At 53.2% G+C, this 15,843-nt stretch overlaps 3 protein-coding genes across 7 annotated transcripts; 1 reads left to right on the top strand and 2 right to left on the bottom strand.

The window, feature by feature from the left end:
- Positions 1-261: 261 nt before the first annotated feature.
- Positions 262-4,520, top strand: ZBTB8OS (zinc finger and BTB domain containing 8 opposite strand). 3 transcript variants are annotated; one of them, XM_065744711.1, is made up of 7 exons: positions 262-286; positions 1,827-1,851; positions 2,402-2,523; positions 2,767-2,849; positions 3,223-3,275; positions 3,498-3,534; positions 3,717-4,520. In XM_065744711.1, the coding sequence occupies exons 3-7, from the start codon at positions 2,451-2,453 to the stop codon at positions 3,801-3,803; spliced, it is 333 nt and encodes a 110-aa protein (XP_065600783.1). In that variant the 5' UTR covers positions 262-286; positions 1,827-1,851; positions 2,402-2,450; the 3' UTR covers positions 3,804-4,520. The 3 variants fall into 3 exon arrangements, with proteins under 3 accessions (XP_065600783.1, XP_065600782.1, XP_065600784.1); XM_065744710.1 differs by lacking the exon at positions 262-286 and adding an exon at positions 850-960; XM_065744712.1 differs by lacking the exons at positions 262-286; positions 3,223-3,275 and adding an exon at positions 850-960.
- A 710-nt stretch (positions 4,521-5,230) lies between these two features.
- On the bottom strand, positions 5,231-8,662 carry LOC136053765 (zinc finger and BTB domain-containing protein 8A-like). Of its 2 annotated transcripts, none has more exons than XM_065744671.1 (4): positions 8,389-8,662; positions 6,409-7,390; positions 5,995-6,167; positions 5,231-5,679 (listed from the first exon to the last, which is right to left on the bottom strand). In XM_065744671.1, exons 2-4 carry the CDS (start codon positions 7,358-7,360, stop codon positions 5,350-5,352), a joined length of 1,455 nt encoding a protein of 484 aa, XP_065600743.1. In that variant the 5' UTR covers positions 7,361-7,390; positions 8,389-8,662; the 3' UTR covers positions 5,231-5,349. The 2 variants fall into 2 exon arrangements, with proteins under 2 accessions (XP_065600743.1, XP_065600744.1); XM_065744672.1 differs by having other exon boundaries at positions 5,995-6,164.
- A 2,634-nt stretch (positions 8,663-11,296) lies between these two features.
- LOC136053753 (zinc finger and BTB domain-containing protein 8A-like) lies at positions 11,297-15,481 on the bottom strand. Of its 2 annotated transcripts, none has more exons than XM_065744652.1 (4): positions 15,208-15,481; positions 13,136-14,096; positions 12,502-12,671; positions 11,297-12,152 (listed from the first exon to the last, which is right to left on the bottom strand). In XM_065744652.1, exons 2-4 carry the CDS (start codon positions 14,070-14,072, stop codon positions 11,820-11,822), a joined length of 1,440 nt encoding a protein of 479 aa, XP_065600724.1. In that variant the 5' UTR covers positions 14,073-14,096; positions 15,208-15,481; the 3' UTR covers positions 11,297-11,819. The 2 variants fall into 2 exon arrangements, with proteins under 2 accessions (XP_065600724.1, XP_065600723.1); XM_065744651.1 differs by lacking the exon at positions 15,208-15,481 and adding an exon at positions 14,228-14,286.
- Between the last annotated feature and the right edge of the window lie 362 nt (positions 15,482-15,843).

Here is a 15,843-nt window from a genome sequence, read left to right as displayed (position 1 = left end):
ATTGTTTCCTGCCCCCGCTGCGTGCCGCTCCGGCGCCGCGCACCCCTTCGCGCGCCAACGCTGGCCAATCGCCGCCCGGCGCCGGGACGCTTCCGCCAATCGGAGAGCAGCAAGGGGCGGGGACGACGGGCAGGCGAGCGCGCTCGGCGGTCACGTGGGAGGGAGGCCGGGGAGGCGGGGGCGGGGCGGGCGCGGCCGAAGCTCCCGTGGGAGCCGCCATTTTCCAGAGGGGAGGGGAGGGCGGCGCGCGCCCCTCGCGTGGCCCTTAAAGGGGCAGCGCCCCGCGGTGAGTGGGGGCTCCGGTGGGTGGGGGGAGGTGTGGGGTGCGGTGGGGTGAGCGCCCGCTGAGCGGGGTGGCTGCCCACCCTGTGTTTCCCGGTTGTCGGCTGCTGATGGGTCACTCGCCGTTGCCTGGTTTGCAGCAGGTTTCAAACTCAGCCGTGTGTTCTGAGTCAGGACAGTGGTACAGCTCTGGGGGCTCTCAGTGGGGCTCTTTTTTCTCCTTCGGGTTCCGGGCTGCCCGTCCGGTCCCCCCCAGCGGGGGCTGCAGGGCTGTGCTGCACGGTGGGCTGAGCACCGTCTGTTGTGAAACTCAGAAGCCGAAGTGACCCCGGTAACTCCTGTAGAGCTGGTTGAGTTACTTTCTCGTTATCTCAGGGTTTTATTGTTGGAGGGTGGATCAGACAGAAGGGACAGGGATCCTCCCTGGGGGGACTGAAGCGTACAGTGCTGCTCTGTGCCCGGAGGAGCACTCTGCAGTGATAGGATAGCGACCAACAGAACGTGTTTCAGATCGTGTTTTATGGACCAGCTTGTGTACAGCTGCTGCCCCCCGCTGCCTGCGAGAGCCCGAGCTGGATGTGAGCACAGCGATGGCGGGCGACGAGCGGGACTACAACCTGACGGAGGAGCAGAGGGCTGTCAAGGCCAAGTACCCCCCACTCACGAAGAAGTACGAGTGTGAGTGATCGTAACAGCACCCTGGGACGGTGTGTCAGTGTGGGAGGGGACGGAAATGGGATGAGCTTCTCAGGTGCTTGTGGGGTTTTGTTTGGGGTGTCAGGCCAGGGGATGGCAGCACAGCGTGGTGTCTGTTGGGAGGGGCAGTGCAGGTGACTCTCCCAGATGATGTTTAGATCTCTGTTTGATAGCAGTGCAGGAATACCATGACACGTTGCAGTAGTTAACGTTGTTTCCGTAATTGGAAAAGGTTTTCTTTTATATTCACTGGAATTTGTTTGCTTTAGTGACAGTCAGTGTGAGTGCTCTGAACAGCCTCGGAGTGATCCTGCAGTTGGGATGGCTGCAGGGTGGCCCGTGTTTGATGTCCTGAGATAGCTGCTTCCCCCAGTCTGACTTTATTTTGCGTTTTTCTGGTTCCTCTAAAGGAGTGTCAATGGTGTTCGTGTAGAACTTGATATGTGCTTGGGTGTGGACGGGTACATTCTTCACTGAGCTGTAAAAGTTCGCAGATCTCATCCTATGTGTGATAATTTTCAGTCCTGCAGACTTCAGCAGAAGCTCTGCTTTCCTGGTAGAGGTTTTTATTGCAGTGAACTTGTAGGAGCTTGCTGCGTGTCAGCAGCCATACACACAGTGCTGGATGTGTGGGGAGCTGACATAACTTGTGTTAAACACTATTTTTCTCCTGTTGAGCACAAATAACCCAAGACTTCTTATTGTGACAATAGAAAATAGGCAATCAGTTTTATGTCTCGAGATGAACCCAATGAGTTATTGTTTTAACAACACCCAGAATTTCTTAATCCTCTTTTAGAATTATATTTGTTGATGTCATGCCTTTGTTTTTTTTCATTCCTCCTCAGATTTGGATCACACGGCAGATGTGCAGTAAGTGTGGGCAGCTGGGGTTTATCTGTATGACAAAGTGGTGCCTTCTCACTGGGACAGCTCTGGGGCAGCTGCTGAAATGTGGCAGATGTGTACCTTATGGAGCTGTGAAATATCAGCACTGAGTGTTTTGTATCATCTCTGTTGTTTCCACCCCTGGGGGAGCGTAGAACACGGAGTTTATTTTCTAGTGCAGTATTCTTGTGGTGCTTCTGCTTAAGCCTCTGCTATCCAGAGGTGTCTTTTGAAATCTTTTAAGCTCCTTCCCTTACATCACAGTTCATCTCAGCAGAACATTTCCATAGATTTCAGTGTATTACATTACAAGGGACATTTCTGGTGTCTGGTAAAATAGGAATTTTCCTCCCAAGGAATTCTTCTCACATGCTATGAGAAGAAAAATGGATGTGACATGCCCAGATATGTAGGTTCAGATGAGTATTCCTGCGGGGTAAGCTCCTTTGTGTTCATTCTTACATTCATATTTCTCACCTGCACACTGCGTTGGGATTTTGTGGTTGCACTGCAGTGAATGACCCCGTCTTTTCAGGCTGCACGCGTGGGGAGACACTCTGGAAGAAGCATTTGAGCAGTGTGTCATGGCCATGTTTGGCTACATGACTGACACAGAGACCGTGGAACCTCTGGATACAGTTGAAGTAGAAGCAGAAGGTAAAAACTGCACTGACTTTTTATGTTGGGACAGCAGGAACTGTGCTGGTACAGCATACTGAAATCTTCTGAGTCTTTGGATGTAGTTCTGTAGTACTTAATTAGCATTCAATTAAGGATCAGTGATCTGGATCTTGTAGTAATGCAGAAGCTGTATGTCTGCTATACTCTAAAATATGTGAAATGTTTGGGTGTTCTTGCTGGGGCAGTCAGCTGACTGCCTTCTCTGCTTCAACCATGCAGGACATGACATGCTGTCCCTCCTCTTCCACTTCTTGGATGAGTGGTTGTATAAATTCAGTGCTAATGAGTTCTTTATACCCAGGGTAAGTGCTGTGTTTTGTTCTGTTTCCTTTTGTAGGACAAACCTTCTCTCTGATAAGCCACTTCAGAATGTAGTGTCCTTTTAGGAAGAAAGAGGGACTCAGGGGATGGCTGAGCTGTACCCAGAGAATACAACACAAAAGCACAAAGACCTGAGAGGCAAACACTTAGCTTTGTTTCTGCAGTGGGTCATCAGGGCTTTGGGCAGAGTGGCAGCTCTGCTGCCTGCACTTCCTAGTGGTAGCATATATCTTTGAGCATACGATTTTCTGATTTTAGATTTCATTTAAACTGGAATGTTCTCCTTGTTAATGAGATGTTGTGCCTGAAGATAGAAGACCTTGGTGACATGCTTTTCCACTTGTTTTTCTGCAGGAGGTAAAAGTGCTCTACATTGACCGAATGCAATTCAAAATCAGATCCATTGGGTGAGATAAATGATTGAGTAATTAATATATCCTACTGATGACAAATACTGCCCTCCGAGTCACTGCTGTGAAATGCTGTGGTGTACTGGAGGTCACAGATAAAAAGGAATTCTTACCCTTCCTCTGATGTTTTAATTTAAGTCTAACTGCCCATCAGTGAAACTAGCTGCTACATTTGATTAAACATTAACAATGCAATCTCTTTTCTTTTTGCCTGTAAAGGTGGGGAGAAGAGTTCTCTTTACCAAAACACCCTCAGGTATGCAGGAATTTTGTAATTCGTATTTAGCTTGGCCTAACAGTATGTGTGGAACAAATGCACTTAACTTTTGGGAGAGAAAAACTGCTTAGCATTTGTAGAAAGTGGTAAATACTGTGTAATAATGAGCTGCTACATGGTGTCATGTAGAAAATTCATGTCTTTGTGTCTCTCCGCTCTAGGGCACAGAAGTCAAAGCCATAACTTACTCAGCAATGCAGATCTGTGAAGAAGAAAAGCCAGAAGTCTTTGTCATCATTGATATTTAAAGCGTGTTCAACTGAGTGGATATTTGTCCGTGGCTGGCAAAGTCCCATCAGAACTGTCCCTGGGAAGGTGATTAAGGAGTTAGCCAATTCAAAGTATAAATCAAAGGGAGTTGTGGGGAGTGTTAACCTGTACTCTGATGTGAAGGTGGTGAGCCAGACCAGTACCAGCCTGCCAGGACGGGACTGCTTGGCTCTGGGGGGATTTGGGAAGAGAGATTTAGGGGTGGAAGCCCCTCAGGAACACTGGTAGTTAGCTCCTAGCTAAAGCACCACCTTGTTGGGTGGCAGAAAAGCCCTGCTCTATGTGATTTCATTTGAAAATCTAAGTACAATTGAGCTGATGTCCCTCTTCAGAGAATCTAAAGGGTCTGAAATACAGAATCACAGAACTGTAGGGCTTGGAAGGGACCCCTCGAGATCATGCAGTCCAACCAGAGGTTTAACGTAGGAAAGTTTCTGTTTGAAGGACACCTGAGGAAGTAAACCCAAAAAACCTATCATCCTTCAGAGGACTTTGTCGTGCCAGCAGGTGGTGCTGCCTTGCTGTACATAAATCCCCAGATGCAATCTTAAGGCACACGGAGTCCTGGTGGCATCTATTAGTGCTGGAAAAGCAGAGATGGCATTTGTTGCTGCTGTGTGAGAGATGGGGCTGAATTCTGCACAGGGCCACTGTGCTCTGTGCCATGTGAGAGCAGCTTCACTCTGAAGGACAGTGTGGGTCAGCTCCCATTTCTTCTCTCAGAATGGACAGAGAAAGGAACACTGCCTGCATGATGGGTGCTTTATTCTGTGGTCATTTTAAATCAGGTTTTAGTGAGATTTTTTTTTTAGTGTATAAAATTTCTGTGTTGAAATAAAGCACTGACTGCAAAACTTCTGTGTGAGTGATTTCTGCTGATGGCATTTGAGTTTAGTCAGTTACATCCGTGCTTTGCTCACCAATACAGTGAGCAAACCCTTCTGTAAATAAGGTTGGAGATCTTTCATTTGCCATGTGCCCACGAGTAGGATTCTTCACTCAGGATGAGCCCCGGGGCTCTGCAGTGCAGGGCTGCAACACAGAGCACTGCCCACTCACTGCAGCTGTGGGAAATACCCCCATTTGTTTCCCACAGCCCTGGGAGCGATGGGCTGAGTGTATGCACAGGAGCTTCCTTTTGTGAGCCTTTCCCAAAGCAGATTACCAATAGCTGTCTGTTCTTAGCTGGTGTTTTTACTTTTAATCTGTATGCTGTAGAATCTACCTTGCAGAACTGTTTAAATGTTCATTATGAACAGAAGCTCTGATTAGAACTCCCATCAAAATATAAAGCAATTCTTCTTAATAGTTTCCAGACAGCAAGTCATTTCTGGATGGTATTTAGAAGTAGTGACACTGTCGGATGTCTATAAGTGCAAACCAACAAGTTTGGAGTCCATATTTTACTTCTTAGAGCAGAATTTTAACAGCATTTAATTTGAATGAAGCTAATAAACCAATATTAGTTGGTAGAACACAAGCAGTTTAATCTGGAATACAGCAGTAACAAATATACAGATATATCTACCTAAGATTTGGTTTCACCTTCTCATCTGTCTCCTCCGGAGCACCATCACCAACACGTCGGACAACCAAATTATACGGCTCCTCCTCCACTGTCTCATCATCCGACTTCTGCTCCTCCTCCAGAGCCCACTTGGCGTGTTTGTTTCCCACGGAGCTGACGGGGGAGCGCTCAGCATCCGCATCCTCAGGGGTGCTCCCCGGGTTGCTTTCTGTCACACACTTGTGGCACAGTCGGTAGCGCCGCGTTCCCTGCTGCACGACGCAGCCGCTCTGCTCCGTCACCTGGCGCTTGCACTTCCTGCAGATCAGCTTGCCAGCTTGATGTATCTAAAGAGAACGTGAAAACCACTGTGAAAGAAAGAAACCACTGAGGCATCCTAAAAAATAAAGGTAAAAACCCTGACAATCTAAATAATGAATAACTGAAGCTGTTGTGTTGGGAGAGACGGACACGGCCGAGCAGCTGGGAGCAACGAAACACTGTGCTCTTCTCCTGGGCCACCTCCATGTGGCGTGGCATGGCGTGGCCTGGCGTGGTGTGGCCTGGCGTGGTGTGGTGTGGCCTGGCGTGGCCTGGCGTGGCGTGGCCTGGTGTGGTGTGGCCTGGTGTGGTGTGGTGTGGCCTGGCGTGGTGTACCGTACCGTTTGGAAGTGGTTCCGGAGGTGCTCCAGCCGCGTGAAGCGTTTCCCGCACGCCTCGCACGGGTACGGCCGCTCCCCGGTGTGGCAGCGAAGGTGACGCTTCAGATCCGCGCGGCGCTTCACTGTGTGTGTGCAGAACGGGCACTTGAAGCGCATGCGAGGGAGATCATCTGCTGGGGAGAGAGACGGGGCGTGAGCCAAACTCCCGCTCCTTTTTATGCCAGTTTTGGTATTTTTAAGCTTACATAAGCAGCAGCTCAATTTTCCCTTCATCTGTCACTGCACAGAAGAAATCTGAAAACATAACCCCCCAAAAAACTACTGATTACTCATCGACTATTTGGTATTCGATGTATTCTTCCTCACCTGACTCTAAATAACAGCAAACTTTGCCCAATCAAATGTACTTTTTACCTTCATTCCAACTACTCATGACACCTAAAACTGTGGGCACTGAGTTGTACAGCTCTTCCGCTTTTAATTCCATGAGCTCAGAAGTTTGGGAAAGTTCCTCCAGCTGAGCCACAGCCCACCTCTTCGGTGTCACTTCTGATTCGGGATTATATCCGTCCTCATCGTGACCGACATCATTCTCAGCATCGCATTCAGCTTCATCTTTAGCACGGGAGTTGTGGCAGCAGTCCGATGCGCTGCAGCCCTGGTCCCGCTCAGCCCTGGTGGATTTACACTGCACAAAGTCACGCGTCTGCGTCAGTCCCAAGTGCTTTCGGCGCTTCCTCGCCGAGCTCTGCTTCCTGCCCCGCTTTGACAGCTGTGTTTCTGCCCGCTGAAGGATCACCTGTGAGGACAGGTAAGAGCTGTAGCTGCTCCACGCGTTCTCATTCACCACGTTGGCCTTTTCCTCCGGGATGCAGTAGGAGCGCCTCGGGTTGCTCTTCGCTTTCCTCCTGGAACGATAAAGCGACGCGTGAGCGGGTTCACCGCTGGCACTTTTGGCTGAAAGGCTGAGGTAGTGATCCTTCTCCTTTTCATTAATATCCAGAGAGGACTTAATGAATGTCTTACAGACGTTAAGAATGTCTGTCATCTGCAGGTAGCTAGCTGCCGACATCACTTCAATCACATTTTGTCCCGTTAAAGGCAATACTCCCGAGTACACAAAGTCCAGGATAACCATAAATGTCTCCGGAGAGAAGACCTCGAAAGTAGCGACAGTTGGCTGACTGGCATCCTTCGAGCTCTGGGAAAGGAGCATTTTGAAGTACCCGCTGCTGGCAAACAGCACATTGCGGTGTGCCTTGAAGACCTTCCCCTCCACCAGGATGCTGCAGTCGCAGAACAAGTCCTGCTTCCGCTGCTCGTTCAGCTGCTCCAGGAGGTGAAACTGATGGGAAGAAATCTCCATCCCAGTGAGGGAGCAACAGAAGGTCTGGCTCTAAAGCAAAAAAAAGAACGTAATCACGGCGATGTAAAACTAAATGAACGGGGCTGAGTCCTCCTTTAAGAGATGAGCCCTATATTTAAATATTAAAGCTCTGCACATGATCACAAACGCAACACAGCTCCATCTCCGCACCACGCAACCACAGACCAGAGGATGTGAAACAGCTCTGAGGTGAAAAGGTATCTGAGCGAGAGCTCCGCACGGCGCATCGCAGCGCGTCCACGAACGCGTACGCGGTTCAGAGCCCACGAAAAAGAACGGGGCCCTCGGGGAGCGCGCCCGTGCCCTCGGAACGCGAACCGCGCGGAAAAGCGGAGCGGCCGCATCCCGCCCGGCCCGGGCTCCCCCGGCATTGGCCGCCGCCGCCGCCACTCACCCGCGCCCCGCCCGCATTGGCCGCTCGGCCGCCGGCAGCCCGGGACGCCCGAGCGCGGATCCGCCGCCTGGCACGGCGCGCTGCCGCCCCGGAGCCGCCTCCGCCGCCGCTCCCGGGCACCGCGGAGTTCCGCCCGCCGTCCCGGGCCGCGCGCCGCCCTCGGCTCCGCTCGGCGTTGGGCGCTCCGCCCGCTCCGCCCGCCGTCCCGGAGCCCCGGCTCCGCTCATCCCCGCTCCCGCCGCCCGCAGCCGGGCGCCCGGCGTGGCCCGAGCCGCCCCCGGCCCCGCCGCCCTCGCCCCCCCCCGCCCCGCCGCCCGCCCCCCCCGCCTCCTCCCCCCGTTTCGGCCCCGCTCGCCGCGCACCCGCCGCCCGCTCCCGCGCAGCCCTTTGTTGCCGCGCCCGGCTTCTCGCGGCCGCGCCCGGGGCCGCAAATGGCGCCCGCTCGGCGCTCCCGGCGCTCCGCAGCCCGCCCGGCTCCCGGCGCCGTCGAGCGGGGACGGCCGCCCCGCGGCCCCGCGGCCCCGAGCGCGGTCCCGGCTGCAGCCCGCGCCCGGGCTCCGGCCGCCCCGCCGCCCGCTCCGAGCCGCCGCCGCTCCGCGCGGCCGCCACTCACCGCCGGGGTTCCGCGGGCGGTGCCGCTCGCTCGGCCGCGGTGCTCCGAGGGCCGGGCGGAGGATGCGGGATCCCCGGCTGCTGTCGGGCCACGCTCAGCGCCCTGCTCCCGCGGCCCCGAGCCCTGCGAGCCCGACCGGGGGAGAAACAAAAGGTATTTGCTGACGTGGGCGTTGGACAGAGACGCCCGAGGGCTGGGGACACAATTAAAGGGGCAACGCACCGATTGCAGGCGCAGCCCAGCAGCTTCCTCCGCCGGACCGCCCTGCAGCCCTCGCCGCCCTCCTCTCCCGCACCCACATGCCGTCCGGGAGCCCGACGCCGTTCTTGTGCTGCACGGCTCTCGTGCGTGGAAGGAGTGGGAAATATTTGCAGTTCTGTGGTGTAGGATATACTGCAGTATTCGATATAACGCTTTTGTAACAGGAAAGCGTTGTATTCAAACGACGGAGGACGTCCGAAACCAAAGGACTGCAACCGGGCGTGCGCTGTATGCGAGGAGATGAAACTCAAAGGGATCCTGGGACCCGGGCACGGTCCGAGATTCAGCTGCAGCCACATGGCAGGTCAGGCGGCTTTGAGCTTCGTTAAGGTCAAATTAAACTGTGAACGGAGCTGAAGTTATGGTACCGATAGCCCTGCTTGGAATATCTGCAGTTCAGAGCCAAGGAATTTTGCAGACTACCAAACCAAAATGCAAGAAATGAAGATACTGGCATGGCGAGGACAGGAGCAGTCATTGTCCGTGACCAGGTGCTCCAGGGAGGCAATGTAGTAGTATATTTCATAACAGTTTTACACCTAACACAGATGGGTTTCTTACAACCTTTTATTGAAGGAAAAGAAGGAAGGATGCCAAAATCTTGGAGGATGAAATATCTAATAGCCAGGAGTAAAGGAAGGACCCCAGGTGTAACAGCATCAGCATCTGATCCATTCCACTGCTCGAGAGCTGCAGTACTCATAACCGTTTTCATAGCCCACAATAAGGGAATGGTTTTGCCTTTTTCCCCTCATATCTGGAGCAGTGTCTATCTCAAACTGGAGTGCGATACATACAAAGCAATTTGAAAGCATCATTCCTTGGAGCTTTTGTGGGGGTTTTGTTGTTATTATTAATCACAGAATGGCCTGGGCTGAAAAGGACCTCAAGGTCAGCTCATTTCAACCCCTGTGCCGTGGGCTGGGTTGCCAGGCACCAGGCCAGGCTGCCCAGAGCCACGTCCAGCCTTGCCTTGAATTCTCTGTGCGAAGAGCTGAAAGCCTGTCTTCCTGAACCTTTAAGATAAATGCCATCTTCAGGTAATTGAACAGAAAAAAAATAAAAATGGGGGCATATATGTGCAACAATTGAAGGAAAAAAGCACGCCAAGTGTCACATAAGGAGTAGGTTTGATGACGTGCAGATGGAGAAGACACAAAGGCAGCAGAGGGCACAGAAAGTAGAGGTGCAGAAGAGGAATGTGTCTTAAGATGACATCCCTGCGTTCATCAGGACAGACAGAAAAGCAGAAGACAAAGAGTGGTGGATTAAAAACCAGCAATGAGTCAAAATACGCAGTAAGAAGTAGCAGTTAAGGGCATTCAAAGCAGTCAGAAACTGGAAAAATGAAAACAGCAAAAACCACAGAGGAAGCTGCTGGTGGAAATGTGCATGTCTCCAGTCCCACCTCTCCCACGAGGAAGAAAGCACCGTGGTCAGATCTGATCAGCCTAAAACACCTTCCAGGACAGAGTTATGGGGCTGCTCCCTGCACCAGGGCACTCAGAACCTTCCAGACTGACTGGGATGTGCAGTGGCCATGTAGAAACAGAAGTGGAATGTATTGGTATTAGCAGAAGTCAGAACAGCTCCATGCTGCAATCTGAGGACAGAAGGAATTGTCTTCTGTGTGACTTGACAAGTTCTAAAAGCAAAGTCAGCTCCTGACAGCTCTTGGTTACAGTCCTTTCCGGTCTTCGGAAAAAGAAGATGTCATTTCTGCTAACGAATGGCGTATGATCCCATGAGGAGCACAAAGAAGGCAATCACAAGATGCAATGCAAGGAGATTAAAAGAAAATAAAGTGGCATTATTTTAATTTAGAGGAAAACAAAATATATGATTGGATATGTAAAACGAAGAACAGAAAATATAAGGCACTTAACATTTGTCTTGTAATACAAAAATAAGGAAACAACAACTGAAATTAAAGCAGTAGATGTAAAATGGTGTTTAAATACAAAACATAACTGACCCGTGGGAAGTGCAGCGGAGAGCTCTGACTCCAAGCTTAATAAGATGCTTAAAAATGACTGCGAACATTTACGTGTGGTACTGAGAACAACAACGATGCAGAAAAGCAGCTCTGTCCACCAGAGGAATTCATTTCCCTGTCCTTAATGTCTTCCCCTGGGCAGATGCTTCTGTTTGCCCACTGAGACACTTTGCATCTCACCTGAAGCATCCAGTCCCCCCCACTCTTAGATTCACAATACCTAATTACATTGAATATCGATCCAGAAATCCCTTTGCTTCTGAAGTCTCCCTGGATACAAAAATTCGGAATAGGGTCCTCTTTGCTGCTGGCAGTTCAGGTTTCAGCACTGGAGTGATGCTGTTTTCCCCTCCCTTGACCCACCCCAGCCCCAGACGTGGTTCCTCTCTCAGCTTTCCAGCTGCTCTGCCCCACACCCGTCGCGACAGGCAGCGTTCCTGTAGCCAAAACACACCACCACTCCCTGCGCTGACCCAGCGTGGGGTGCACGTATCCCCACCACAGGCTGCCCACCCCCACAGCGCTGCGGGGCACGGAGTCAGAGCCTTTGCTGAAGTGCTGGTAGGTTGCACCCACAGATGCTGATATTAAAAAAAGAGTATTCTACAGAGGGCTATAAGAACACATCTCAGTCTGAGTCCCCAATTTGGAATGAATAAATTTTACAATGAAATGCTTTTCCAGTTCTGTGCTAAAAATGTTTATATGCTTTTTCTTAATTCTTCACCTAGCTTTTCTAATCATAATATGATATAATATGAAGACTTAATGAAATTTCATGGAAAATTATCTTTATTTCTGAATGCTGAAGAGTAATTTACAATGGTGTGCAACTTTTTTTTTTAATTATTCAGACCTCACCTCTTTGAAAGAGGTTTTGAGGAGAGACTCGCTGCCTACTCTGAAACCTCATCCATGTAATACTTCAGCTTCCGTGTTCATCCCTTACTCCAATTAGGGGTGGATTATTTCTAATGAAGCAAAGTATGGGTATTTCAATAGCAAAACTCAGGATGGACTCAATGATACGTCCATAAACACATGCAAGTTTGGACCTGCTCCCTTTCCAAGAGAGACCCACAGGTCTTTGTAGACGACAGGCTGGCGGAGGGCTCGTGGTCGAGACGGGATTCCCACGTAAAAGGAATTCCATGCACTAGTGTTTGTGTCGCAACTACCGAATATTTGGTTTTACTTCCTTTTCATCTGCTTCATCCTCACTGTCATCAACTTGCTGGATGACCAAATCGGACGACCCATCCTCCACAATCTCCACGTCAGATTTGTTGTCTTCCCCGTAGTGCCACCTGGAATCCTTATCCCCATCTGCTGGAAACTCAAGGGGCGCTTCGGCCTCCAAGTCAATGCGGATGCTGTCAATGCCCGCCTCAGCCAGGCACTCATTGCAGAGCCGGTAACGCCTCGTGCCCTCCTGGACCACCTGTCCCGTGAGCTCAGTCACGTGCCGCTTGCACTTTCTGCAGATAAGCTTACAAGCCTGATGAATCTGGGAAAATTGAAATGAATACGTTTAGACGGTATGAGAGAGAAGGCGTTTTAAGACGACAGGAAGTAAAGCTAGAGTGGTGTCAGATTCTGAGAGGCAGTCACACATTAAACGTGAAACAAGCACGGGAGCTCCAGCTGTGCTCTTAATCCCTCTTACAGAACTCAGTGTGAGCCATGGACTGCCAGAAATTCATCTCCTGGAGGAGTTAACGCTTCAAGCAGACTAAAGCAAAAGCGAATGAATTCTCTAGTCCCTCTTCTACACGGGGGTTGATCTGTCAAGCAGACAGACTGGCACTGTGTTTACTCATGCTGGGGCAGATCACGCAGTCCCTACAGACACGCACCGTCCGGAAATGGCTGCTCAGGTGATCCAGCCTGCTGAACCTCTTCCCGCACGCCTCGCACGGGTACGGCCGCTCTCCCGTGTGGCACCGAAGGTGACGCTTTAGGTCTGCTTTCCTTTTCACCATGTGAGTGCAGAATGGGCACTTGAACCTCATCCTGGGTAGATCATCTGTTCGGAAAGAAGTGGGTTTTAAAAAGAAGCTGTAACGCATCCACTCATTCTAGTCGTTCTAGTTACAGAAAGGAACAGAAACAGAATAGAAAATCACTTCTATTTTTAAAATATACTGTAGATCTTTTCAGATGCAGCTCCTGTGTAAATTACACAAGCGTACAACAGGGGAAAAGGAGCAGACTATAGCCATATTAAAGTGAGCTTAAAAAAAGATGGTGACCCTACAGCTGTAAAGACACTAAAGAATATGCACTCTGAGAAGCTAAACTTATCTGCTCACACTCTCAAAAACGAGATCTTAGCTCTCCGAGCTCACATTAAAACACAGTGCACTTCTGGCAAATGCAGTGTGTATTTGCTCACCGACACAAGCAGCTGTGTGCCTGCAGCCCTCCCACCTGCAGCCCTCCTACCTGCAGCCCTCCCACCTGCAGCCCTCCTACCTCCAGCCCTCCTACCTTCAGCCCAGCCGCCCATCACGCCTACAATCGAGGGCATGCTTGGATACTGCTCATCTGCTTTTGGAGACTTGGATTTGCCAGAAGAACGGGGCGAATCATGCTCCTGCTGCGGTACAGCCAAGCTCCTCGAGATCACATCTGAGCCTTGGCTGTACTGGTACCCCACGTGGGGAGATCCCACTTCTGTCTCAATCTGAACCTGGTCCTCGGACTGAGAACCGTGGCCGGCAGGCTCGGCAGCCCTGTCCTCGAGCTTGCTCGATTTATAGTGAGGAATGTCAGAAGGTTGCTGCAGTCCCAGGTGCCGGGATTTCTTTACGGAGTCCTGCCGCTGGTCATGTTTATTCAGCTGCTGCTGTGTGTTTCTCTGAGAAGCCGGATAGTAGTTGAAGCTGCTCCAAGCGTTCCCCCTCACACATGTCCCTTGATCTGGATTTAAGTGTGAGTGTGGGGGGCTGCTTTCTGCTCTCCAGCCAGCGCTGTACAGGCACGGCTGCTCCCCGCCGTTGGAATTCACCTCTTTGTCTGACAGGCTGAAGTAGCGATCCTTCTCCTTCTCACTGATGTCCAGTGATGACTTGATGAACGTTTTGCACACGCTGATAACGTCGGTCATCTGGAGATAGCTGGCAGCTGACATGACTTCGATGACGTTCTGACCGGTGAGAGACAGCTTGCCTGAATACACGAAATCTAGAATAACTGTAAAAGTGTCCGGAGAAAATGCCTGGAAAGTGGCTGTGGTGGGCTGAGTCATTTCCTTCGAGCTCTGGGAAAGGAGCATTTTGAAGTACCCGCTGCTGGCAAACAGCACATTGCGGTGTGCCTTGAAGACCTTCCCCTCCACCAGGATGCTGCAGTCGCAGAATAAGTCTTGCCTGCGCTGCTCATTGAGTTGCTGCAGGAGATGAAACTGGTGGGAAGAAATCTCCATCCCAAAAAAAGATGTGGTGTCCCTCTAGAAAACCAAAAACGAGAAGAAAAATAGTCCCGACTTCCACGTTGAGCAGCTCACCAAGGATGTCAGACCCAAGGTGAGGGATACCTCGAAAACAACCTCATTTAAACACAGAAACATATTAAAATTACAATATCCATATATCCTCGGCCATGCATTAATGTTCGGAAAGGATGGAACGAGACCGGCTGAGCCCGTCCCTGCTATTTGGCAGCGATGTCAGGGCTGCAACTGGGAGCAACTGCATCCTAAGGACGTAGGAGACGGGAAACCCTCCGGCAGCCGTACAGCGCTCACACGTTCACCATCAGAACCGGAGCCCTCCAGCAGCCGCAGCTGCAGCCCCCGCCCGTGCTCGGGCTGCCGGTGCCGCATCGCCTCCCGCAGCCGGGCTCGAATCCTTCGCCGCCCGAGGGACCAGAACCGGGAACTCGGCGACCGATCGGCCCCGGCCGCATCCCGCCCGGCCCGGGCTCCCCCGGCATTGGCCGCCGCCGCCGCCACTCACCCGCGCCCCGCCCGCATTGGCCGCTCGGCCGCCGGCAGCCCGGGACGCCCGAGCGCGGATCCGCCGCCTGGCACGGCGCGCTGCCGCCCCGGGGCCGCCTCCGCCGCCGCTCCCGGGCACCGCGGAGTTCCGCCCGCCGTCCCGGGCCGCGCGCCGCCCTCGGCTCCGCTCGGCGTTGGGCGCTCCGCCCGCTCCGCCCGCCGTCCCGGAGCCCCGGCTCCGCTCATCCCCGCTCCCGCCGCCCGCAGCCGGGCGCCCGGCGTGGCCCGAGCCGCCCCCGGCCCCGCCGCCCTCGCCCCGCCGCCCGCCCCCCCCGCCTCCTCCCCCCGTTTCGGCCCCGCTCGCCGCGCACCCGCCGCCCGCTCCCGCGCAGCCCTTTGTTGCCGCGCCCGGCTTCTCGCGGCCGCGCCCGGGGCCGCAAATGGCGCCCGCTCGGCGCTCCCGGCGCTCCGCAGCCCGCCCGGCTCCCGGCGCCGTCGAGCGGGGACGGCCGCCCCGCGGCCCCGCGGCCCCGAGCGCGGTCCCGGCTGCAGCCCGCGCCCGGGCTCCGGCCGCCCCGCCGCCCGCTCCGAGCCGCCGCCGCTCCGCGCGGCCGCCACTCACCGCCGGGGTTCCGCGGGCGGTGCCGCTCGCTCGGCCGCGGTGCTCCGAGGGCCGGGCGGAGGATGCGGGATCCCCGGCTGCTGTCGGGCCACGCTCAGCGCCCTGCTCCCGCGGCCCCGAGCCCTGCGAGCCCGACCGGGGGAGAAACAAAAGGTATTTGCTGACGTGGGCGTTGGACAGAGACGCCCGAGGGCTGGGGACACAATTAAAGGGGCAACGCACCGATTGCAGGCGCAGCCCAGCAGCTTCCTCCGCCGGACCGCCCTGCAGCCCTCGCCGCCCTCCTCTCCCGCACCCACATGCCGTCCGGGAGGGGACGTGATGCCCCGGGTGCTTCCTTCTCGCACCTTTATGTATAACACGGGCCTCGATGACCCAAATCCTTCCTTAACTTGTTTGCAGCCACCCCGAGTGGAAATGAAATATCTTTTTTTCACGTCTCAGCTGTCTTTGGCAAAAATCCATCAAGCACCGTGTCTCAAATCGTGCCAACCTCAACATCTGCACTTCTGTCAGCTGAAGTTTGCTATCTTTCTCCATCCCCTTCATGCCACCAGAGCTTCCTGTCCTGACACCGCGGTTATTTGTTAAACGTGTTTGTTTTCCCGTGGGAGCTGTTCTGCCTGAGCTGTGTCC

The sequence above is a fragment of the Cyrtonyx montezumae genome, unplaced genomic scaffold (assembly GCF_038088225.1).
Source record: "Cyrtonyx montezumae isolate F1298 unplaced genomic scaffold, pur_monq_1.0 scaffold_31, whole genome shotgun sequence".
Lineage (NCBI taxonomy): Eukaryota > Metazoa > Chordata > Aves > Galliformes > Odontophoridae > Cyrtonyx > Cyrtonyx montezumae.
The sequence above is the reverse complement of the archived record's forward strand: the minus strand, read 5'-3'. Positions and strand labels throughout refer to the sequence as shown.